The 9,707-nt window shown below is 41.9% G+C and overlaps 2 protein-coding genes across 2 annotated transcripts; one reads left to right on the top strand and one right to left on the bottom strand.

Annotated features, from left to right (window-relative positions):
• Nucleotides 1–1,220: 1,220 nt before the first annotated feature.
• LOC104452737 (pinin) lies at nucleotides 1,221–6,260 on the top strand. The gene is made up of 10 exons (XM_010067205.3): nucleotides 1,221–1,519; nucleotides 1,623–1,733; nucleotides 1,854–1,919; nucleotides 2,135–2,302; nucleotides 2,386–2,499; nucleotides 3,906–3,977; nucleotides 4,564–4,647; nucleotides 4,775–4,875; nucleotides 5,221–5,305; nucleotides 5,581–6,260. The coding sequence occupies exons 1-10, from the start codon at nucleotides 1,442–1,444 to the stop codon at nucleotides 5,962–5,964; spliced, it is 1,263 nt and encodes a 420-aa protein (XP_010065507.2). The 5' UTR covers nucleotides 1,221–1,441; the 3' UTR covers nucleotides 5,965–6,260.
• A 741-nt stretch (nucleotides 6,261–7,001) lies between these two features.
• LOC104455019 lies at nucleotides 7,002–8,315 on the bottom strand. The gene has a single exon (XM_010069881.3). The coding sequence runs from the start codon at nucleotides 8,232–8,234 to the stop codon at nucleotides 7,233–7,235; it is 1,002 nt and encodes a 333-aa protein (XP_010068183.2). The 5' UTR covers nucleotides 8,235–8,315; the 3' UTR covers nucleotides 7,002–7,232.
• Nucleotides 8,316–9,707: the final 1,392 nt, after the last annotated feature.

The following is a 9,707-nucleotide window of genomic DNA, read 5'->3' as shown; positions in this document are numbered from 1 at the left end:
TAAGTTGAAATAATATGTACCGACGAAGCGATACAAAAACCCTAGCTCGATCGGCCTTAGTTGATTTTGATGGACAAACCGCAAACGCTTTCTAAGATGAGGAATGGAGAGGAGACCAACTGTCTAGCCACATTATTAATGAACGAGACACACGAAGCCCAATAGTCTGATTAATTAACCGTACTTGGGCTAACATGCATTGTCCCTGTTTCTCACAAAATTGAAATATTATGCGATTAAGTATTAGCCCACGTTTCTAGAAATGGCCCAAAAAGCATACGAACCCTGTTAAATTAAAAAGGCCCATCCTTTTTTGGATAAATGAGTTGGTGTCAGTTAGGGGAAAAAGGCCCACTTATATAGTTGGGCTCCATCTAATAAATCCTTTTTATCTGGTACGAATACTTGGCACTTTTTGGAGTACTTTGTTTTGATTAGTTCCATCAAATTTGACAAAAGGATAAGCAAATCCTTTTACAGCACTCTTTTTTTTATTTTTTATTGTAAAGTGGTTTATCAAAATCTTGTGCAATTAAAATTAGTTGTCACTTGAGATTTCTTAATCATTACATGATTTATTAAAGTTTTTGGTCGAATCAGTTATATATAAGATGCTCATTATTTTAATCAATTTTGATCAGTTTTCACTCCAAGGCTAGCTGACTCTTCATGATTTATTATGGGGACTCCCATGACAACTCTAGATGACCGATGAATTAAAACAATCGAAACAATTTGTGAAATCGCATATTACTATCTTTTCCCTTTAGGCTTTAATGCCAAATAATGTGAAAATCAAGCCGAGTCCAAGAAGCACGAATGCTGAATCAAGGTCAAACTCAAATTTGAAAATGCTATACTCAAATAGCCTTATCATGGAATTACAATTTATATACAAAAGTCACATTTGCTTACAAATTTAAACAAATACATAAAACTATTAAATTTACAATTATAGCGTAATTTTAGAATTCAAGCTTTTGAGCCGGGTTGAGTTCATTCTACTAAAATTTATACTTATTCGAGTCAAGTCAAGTCAAATTAACCTAGATCTCGACCTCATTGAAAATTTATTATAATCGAGCCTAAGTTTGAGCTAGAAGGATCAAAGCTTTAATTTTTTTTTTTGGGTCTGAATCAAAGCTTTAATTGATTTTGGAGTCTTGAATAATTCCAATCAAATCAAAACTCAAAAGCATCGAGCAGCATCGAGTCGACCCCCACTCTGTCTTTTCATTTTAATTGTGTAATCTTCCCTTCAGTACGCAAAAGCCATAAACCTAAGGGTTTCCCACCTGCGCTCGCCGGCCTCCTCTCTTCCTCTGCTCTCCACCGCCATCGTCGGCGGCAATTTCCTCCTCCTCCTTCGACCTCATCTCCATCTGGGTATCTTCTTGCCGACGGCGGGACCCATTTTCGATCCGTGAGAAGGAGCCCGGAAATGGGGAGCACGGCGGTGGAGAAGAGCGAGGAGGAGCTCCGCAAGGAGATCGACGAGCTCCATCGCCAGCAACGCGAGGTACCCTTTATCTGTCTCTTCGAAAGACTTTGTGGGTTGGTCGAGTTCGTATCGTTAACTGGTCGTTTGCGTCTTCTGTGTTTGTGGGGGGTTGTTTGAGCAGATAACGGAGAGGCTTCGAGACCCGAGGGGCCTTCGCAGAGGGGGGTTTCCTGGTGCCGGCCCTCGTAACGTGGCCGCCAATGGAGCTCGGCAGCGCGGTTTCGTTCGCCCGGTAAGACGAATAGAATGTCTTTCATCTGCCCTTTTGAGGTTCAGTTCGTGTTTTTAAGCTGGTGGTTTTGGATTGTTGCTTGGATTGCTGAGATTTTTGGTTCTGGGGTTTGGCCTTCAGGCCGAGAGGACCGAGAACGAAGATCAGCCTCCTGTCAAGCGCCGCCTTTTGTCCGCAGTCGTCAAGGTTCGTGTTTTTCTTATTCTTTTAGGGTTCGGTCATCTGATTGTCAAGAAAAGTGAAGAGGGTATTCAACAGTTTTTTGTGCTTTAAGTGGATGTATTTGCTTGTTAGGTGAGAGAGATGTCGTGTGCAGTCAACTTGCTTGCTTTGAATGAGTATTAATTTGTGTGTTACCCATTTCCTGATAAGCACATGTATGCACTTGCTTGGAATTGAAGGTGGAAGACGGAGAGATCATAGAGGATGCTGGAGCAGCAAAGGATGTGAAGATGAGGGATCCGTTGGTGGAGGGAGATGCCAGTGCAAATCAAGTTGATAAGAAGCCATCTGATTGGCAGCAGGGCAGTAGGTCAAGGAGAGATTTCACTCAGCGAACAGGAAAGATGGTAAGACATGTGCATGATTATTGCATCACTTCTTGTAGGCTGCTGCTGTGCCCTAACTATATTCTGTTAACCTTATAATATAGGAATTTGAGGCTCCGGAAACGGAACCTCTTCCAAGGGTTTTACCAAAGAATGAGGACCCTAGCTTGGTCAATCGGAATAAAAGAATGCTGGGTCAGCTTCTAGGAACTTTGGAGGTATGACAAATTTGTTTATGTCCTCAAGTATATCTTTTTCTTGTGGTTACTGAGCACTGATCAAGACAGATGTTCTTTTTATTGTTACCAAATGATGGAGATTGCAGGAAATTTCTATATCTGTGCTAATATTTGTCTTAACTGTATCATCGCGAGTGCAGGTTGGTGATCTGTAATGTGGAAAGAACTTTTGCATGTATTGGAAAGAACTTTTGTTTAGAAGTAATCTGAATGTAACTTGATACCTATCTTGTTGGGTCAAGGGTCTTGGTTGTGAAACTCATTAATTATGGGAAAACTTCTACTCGATAATGTACGGTTAAAACAACTTGTAGGATCCTTGTGTAACAGATGCAGTAAAGAAAGGTCTTATTCGAAAGATGTTGCTTAGTTACTTAGTGTTATGTGAGATGAGCAATCAAGTCGTTGAGATTTATTAAATTCAGTCACTCAAAAACAATGAATTGGCATTTTATTCTAGTGCCTCAATCATAAGCACGTGCTGCTGAAGATTCATCAGAGAGCATTCATCATGGGGATTCATGGTTCCTTTGCCAACGTGCAATTTGGAATGTACACATGTATTTTTGGTCCCATTTTAGATTGCCAAAATCAATGTTCCCCTAGAGACTTTTATGTGTTTTAGTTGGTGGACTGTTACTTTATGTTTAGTATACTAAGGCATCTGTCGTCTTAAGCATGAGTCGTACTCATTGCCCTATGCCTCACATACTACAAGAAAAAGGAAAATCCATCTCATTCCCTTCTGATTAGTGCCTTTGAATCAACTGGACAAGATGATTTTGGAAATCTTCTTTATTAAATATCTTGTCCTCTATCTAGATATTTCGAACTGTGTTGTTAAGTTTTATCCTGAGCTAGTGTTTTCTGCTGAAGTGTCCTTAAGAGGATTCTTTACTAGTACACTTGTATGGATTTGTTAAGTGTGCCCTGACAAGTTGCGAAGCAGAGAAGCATTGCCTGGCATCTTTTATAGGTATTCTGTGTCACACAATTTCTGCTGAGGGCATTAGCCTAAGTTTGGTTACCCTCTGGTCTATATTGCTTTAAATTCTGAAAACTGTCTGTGCTTTTCTGCTCTCTTAGAAAATCCTCGTGGCATTAACCCTGGGCATCGTGTCTTTTGCATGTTCTTTTCTTTGCTTGGTATAGTTACGTTTTATGGACATCGTATTGTGGCAAGAATCGAAAAGACATGATATTTAAAGAAATTATATTTGTCATACATTCTGAAAGAAATCCAATTTTTTCATTTGGACCGCTTGGTAATGCCAATTTGCATCTTCATTCATAAATGTGATTTTTTTTTTCAATCTTTTAGTGCCATGAGGAATTCTGAAAGTGATTAACCCCTTCATTTTCTCTGCTGTGTTGAATTCTTCCAGAGATTCAGAAAGGAGGACATGCAACTGTCAGGATCTGATGCATTTATGCGGAGGTCAAATTCTTTACAAAGAGTATGTACTTGTTACTCTTGCTGATCTGGTCTTTGAACTAGCCAAAGCATGTGCATTGTAGAAACTACCTATGATGATTTCATGCTGATTATAGTAGCTGATATTCTTTTTGAAACACAGTTGAGAACAGTCAATTACAAGAATATGATTGATTGTACAGTGTGCTACTATGAAGTAAATGGCTGTTATTTCCTTTTCTTCTATGGCTAGATGAGTATGTCAATTACATGATCTTCGCCTCAAAGAATCCCCATACTAGTTTGGTTACCCAAAAAAATAATAAAAAAATAATAATAATAAATAAAGAACATGATTGCCAATGTGTCATTGGTGAGTATCATAACGGCTATGCTCTTGACCTGGACCATAACAGCCTTAAGAGGTGCATTTTCGCTACTGTAAGTTGTCCATGTTTTAGGCATCTGAGGAGATCATGGCTCTTCTGTATGGACCATTGCAGTTCCAATCTAACATGAAACTTCAGAATCTGCTTGATTTATCTTTTGTGACTTATCAGAGAATCAACTTGGTGCAAGCAAGGTGGCTATTTCTCATCATCTAGTCCTAAACATCACATTTCTTGTAGGCTGAGCAAAGAGCGCGTGAAGAAAGTGAAAAGCTGAGGCAGCAAGAGCGTGAGCAAATTGCAGAAAAGAGAAAGCAAGATTTGGTTCGTCTTTTCTTTTAGTTATATCACTTCAGAAAGAGAGAGAAGCAAAGTACTTGTTTCTTGTCTTGTTAGTTAATGAAGCAGCTGACATATACTCTCTTTTGTCTACTACCGCAATTCGCATCAGACTCTTAGGGCACGAATTGCTGCCAAGGCAGAAGAAAAGAAGTTGGAGTTGCTGTATTTGCACTGGACTGAGCACCATAGAAAACTTAGCAATTTTATAAGGTTGGTTTCTCACTTTCCTTGAATACCATTATAATGTTCTTTCAGATCAGTGATTTCATCCAAGTCATCTTGTTTGCAGGTACTTCAATTATCCTTCAATATCTCTTACTAAGTTTTGTATTCATGGTTTCTAATATTTCCCCTGCTGCAGGTTATTTTTCCTTTTGGTCCAAAAGTGTCCCTATTCACAATTTTATTGAGACGAAGATAAGTTTCTGTTCATATGATGGCCGTGATAAAGCAACTGGATGCTGAATTTCTGCTTTCATTGCTATAGGTAGAAAAACTATCATTTGCTTATTGCTTTTTACATGCTTAAGGGGTGGTGCTATGCTTATCTTGCAGGACTAAAACAAAGCCGTCCATATACTATCTACCTGCAAAACCATTTGAGAAAGATGCAACCTTGATCGAGCAGCAAAAGGAGCAGGTTGGTTTCTTTCTGCTGTTATTCTCAAGGAAAGTAGGTGCATGTGCATCTTTAGAGATATTTAGGTATTTTGATCTGAACATAGACATGGATACATAGCGCACTGAAAATGGTTTCATCATTTTGTCAGTGTTTACAACAATTGGAGAAACACCTAATGTTTACCTCATTACATGTCAGCAAGTTGTACAAAGCGAAATTAAGTCAGCATGCCCTTTTTCTTCAATTGGCCCTTTTGGTGTGCATTATCGATCTGTGCTTTATCTATGAAACAGGATTTCCTGGAGTGGAAGAACACTAGGCGACAGGAGCTATCTGAATATCAGAAACAGATTGGCGATCAGTATATTGCAAATGTCGAGAAGCAGTTGGAGAGGTGGCAAAATGCAAGGAAAGCGAGAAAAGCAAATGATGATCTGAACTTACAGGAAACTATGGATAAAGAGTTGGAAACCCACAGGCTGGAGCATGGACCCAAGACCAGGAAAATCCCCGGTGCAGGTAGTAATGAGGATGAGGACGTTGAAGACATTAACGTTGGAGAGGATGACCTGATGGACGATGTGCTGGATGTCGACGAGAACCCCCGCAGAGGTGATGAAATATCCAAGGCTGAAGCAGGTAACGCCAGTCCACAACCCGATAATACTAATCACTAAGCTAATGAAGCCAGTATCTTACCGTGCCGTTTCACTCTGAGTAATTCCCTTTCACCATGCCTTTTGTTGGTTAGTTAGGTACTCTTTTCGTAGTGCTTATATTGTTGCTTTATTTTCGTTTAAGTTTCCCCTGGATATGAATCATGCCTTGTGTATCCCATGTGAGATTTAGATCAAGCCAGTACTTCCATTGGTGTGAGATCGGAGTGATACATAAGTCTTTTAGCAATGCTGTCAGTTGCATCTCGATGTGAACAGCATTGTACTTTTGATATCAGGGTTATATTTTTTGTTAAGCATTCAGTCTCAATGATGATGCTTTTACATGAAGAACAAACTCTGTCTGATGGCACAACCCGTCGCATTTTCCGGGTTTGTCTTAGTAGTTGGCAAGAAAAGTGCTAGTTTTTCTAAGTGCAGGCGGTATATGAACCTGTTGTGAATTCATTGGCAAGCGTCTGATGTTGCCATTCCTGCATTCTCATGGTACCTAGCCTTCAATTGCCTAGCTCTCTTCCATCCTTTATTGAGCTGTACCAGCGGCACCGGCATCTTTCAGGGACCTTTGCCGCTTCTTCCCCTGATCCTTGTGCAGGGGTCTGATCGGTGGGTTTTATATCCATGCGCTTGTTTAGTTGTACAATCTGCCGGTCGATGGATCCGGCATAGGAGTGGCTTTGTATCTCGCATTCGGCTTGGATGTCTGATATTCCGTCGTTGGCCGGGAGGTGGGTTTGCCAATCGCGCCGATGTTTTCAACTCAAACCTAAAATGTCTCTGTGCGACGCTCGCAGTTCAGTGCTACAACCCTTTTTTATCTTTTGACAAATTAGATTGGCCAAAGTGAATTGATCAAACGTTCAATATCAATAGAAGAGAAGATCTGAGGAACACCCTTGTCTTTCTCCTGATATATGTGAAATCGAACATAGAATTTTGGATTCGGAACTATGAAAACACGGCTCGTGAATCTTGGCTCGTGTCTTATGCAATATCGGATTCAAAATGAATCGAGGGTCGATGAAAGAGATCCGAAAGCTGTGAATCGCGACCTTTCTAATGAAATTTACATTCTTCTGTGATCAGAAATTTCTATGCACAATCAGTCCTCTGTCCCCAGGAAAGGAAAGGGAAATTGTGAAAAGGGACCAAAAAAATGAGAACAAGAAAAGATCAATCCTACGTAAAAACTCGGCCAAAAAATTGACAAAATCCAGAGGTAACCGGTCGCCGTCGGCGGGATGCATCCCCCATTTCCCGGCGGGCCATCAAGGCAGAAGGGGATCTTCGTCCCAAAACTCATCATCGTCGTCGAAGAATTCGTCAGCGGGCATGGTTTCCTCATCGTCGAAAGGCTCGGATATCTCGAGTGAACCCTCTTCTTCGCCGACGCCGTCGTCAAACAGCGGCATCATGGTCGGTGCCGGATCAGCTGGAAGCCCATATCTTCCTCTCCAGTCGCTGTCGCCGTCCTCACCCACTCGAGCAACAGAACTAATCTCCGCCGGGGCGGGCAAAGGGGCCGACAAGGGTCGAATCTCCGGCGACGGCGGATAGCTCTCTTGCCGTTCCGGAGGCGACGAATCAGTGAGGTTGGCAGAGCGCCGACCTGAATGATCATTCACGTGGCTGGACGGCGGAGCAACCTTGGGGACCCGGACAAAGATCGAACCGGAGTGACGGCGGAGCACCGGAGGAAGAGCACCGCCGTCGGTCGGCTGAGATCGTAAGCTCAGCGCGCCGCGGAGCCCGTGCACCGCCACGTCGCGGCCGTAGAAAACCCCGAGCGCCGCCACCTCGACGCCGTCCACGGCGATCTCGTCGGGATGTCGGCCCGCGGTCACGCGGAGGGACCGCGAGGGGAGGAAGGTGGGGACGACCACGGCGGGGCCGGAGGAGGAGGAAGAGAGGACGCGGCGGAGGTCGGCGGCGGAGAGGCGGCGGGGGACGGCGTGGGAGCGGAGGGCGGAGAGGTAGGCCGGGGCGGGGAGGGCCATGCCGAGGGCGAAGAGGGCGGAGTCGACGGGGGCGAAGAGGGTGGCGGAGGCGGCGGCGAGGAGGTCGAGGCGGAGGTCGGAGGCGGCGACGGCGTTGGCGGCGAGGCCGTAGCCGCCGGCGCGGAGGGCGGCGAGCGCGGCGTCGAGGTCCTCGACGGGGACGCAGGCGGCGCCGTCGGGGAGGCCGAGGAGCGCGAGGGCGAGCGTCCCGAGGAGGGCGGTGAGGGCGGCGGCTCCGCGTCGGCGGGCGGCGGCGGCGGGGGGCGGCGCCATGTTTCTTGAAAGCTTTTCTTGGAGAGCTCAGTCGAAGATGAAGGCAGGTGATTTGATTTTTGATACGGTTCGACCCGACTTGAATCGGGTTCTGTTACGCTGGCCGTTGGGTCGGTTTGTTCGGTTTTTAGTGGATTCAGAGCTTCTTTTTTATTTTTTATATATATTTGGCGGGAACTGGATTTTTATTTTTTAATTTTTATTTTTAATGGTTTAGTCTCGAGCTTTCTGATAGTCGGGACTCCATGTAAGTTTTATCCGGTAGTCATCTCCAAATATAGTGTTTTTAGCTCTTCAAATTTTGCTAATTGCCTATTTTTTTTCGAGGGCATGAGTTTGAATTTTAGGAATGTAGCCAAATTTTGAAAAGGGGAGCTGCGATTTACATGTGATTAATGAGATCGAGATGATGGGCTCGATGATTTAGGGTTTTCTACATCATGGCTTCAATTGCGAACATGGTTATTAACTCAAAATCATGCATTGTGGATCTATAGTTATGAAAATTTGGCATTACAAACATAAGTTGTTGGAAATTTAGGATCCATATATTATAGATGCTTAAAAAACAATCATAGAGCTAGATGTTGTTAATGGATGCCTACTAAAACTTGTTACATATAATTGATAATGAATATTTTGATGCCTTACATGTTGATTATACAATACATAAAAGCAAAGCAAGCAAAATTTCCTGAATAGATCGATGGAAGATGTTGAAACTAAAATATGTGATATGCTTTGAGTGCAAGAAGAAGGGACGCATCAAGCCTAATTGTCTTTTGCTAAAAAAAAAAGAAATGAAAGTATGAAAAATACAAAAAAAAACCCTAAAAACAGAAATCTAAAGTGACATAGAATGCGAGGAAAGTGATGAGGAGTTTGCAAATATTTGTTTGATGGCTTACTTAGAATCAAATTCATAATCAGTCGACTCAAACACAAACTTAGAATCGACAAATAAATTGAAGTAAGTCATTTAGAAATTCTAATTACAATTTCTAAATATATAGATGAACTTTGCTTGAACCTCAAATATTCTTTTAAAGGGATCTCCAAATTAAAAAAAAAAAAGGAAAATTCAAAACTCAGGCAATAGGATAATTCTTGGAGAAAAAGTTTGAGAATCTAAAAAAAGATTTTGATGATTTGAAAGAACATACTAATTCTCTTTCAAAAGAAAATGAATGTTTGAAAAAGAAGATTTCCGATATTTCTATAAAGTATTCTAAATGATCAAAAACTTTAGAGAAAATCCTTTCACTCAAATACCTATTATAACAAATCCGGTTTGGGTATGAATAAATAAAGTATTTTTTTTTGATTGATTTTCCTAAAGTTAAGGAGAGACTTAGACACGAGACTTCTAAAATTTTACAAAAATCATTTTCAAAATGTTTTTGTAGAACTTGTTGGCTAGAGTGCTTAAATGTACTAAGTATAACAGTTCAAAATATTTTGAAAATGAATATC

The sequence above is a fragment of the Eucalyptus grandis genome, chromosome 7, assembly GCF_016545825.1.
Source record: "Eucalyptus grandis isolate ANBG69807.140 chromosome 7, ASM1654582v1, whole genome shotgun sequence".
Classification (NCBI taxonomy): domain Eukaryota; kingdom Viridiplantae; phylum Streptophyta; class Magnoliopsida; order Myrtales; family Myrtaceae; genus Eucalyptus; species Eucalyptus grandis.
This window is presented reverse-complemented; position numbering and strand designations above follow the sequence as displayed.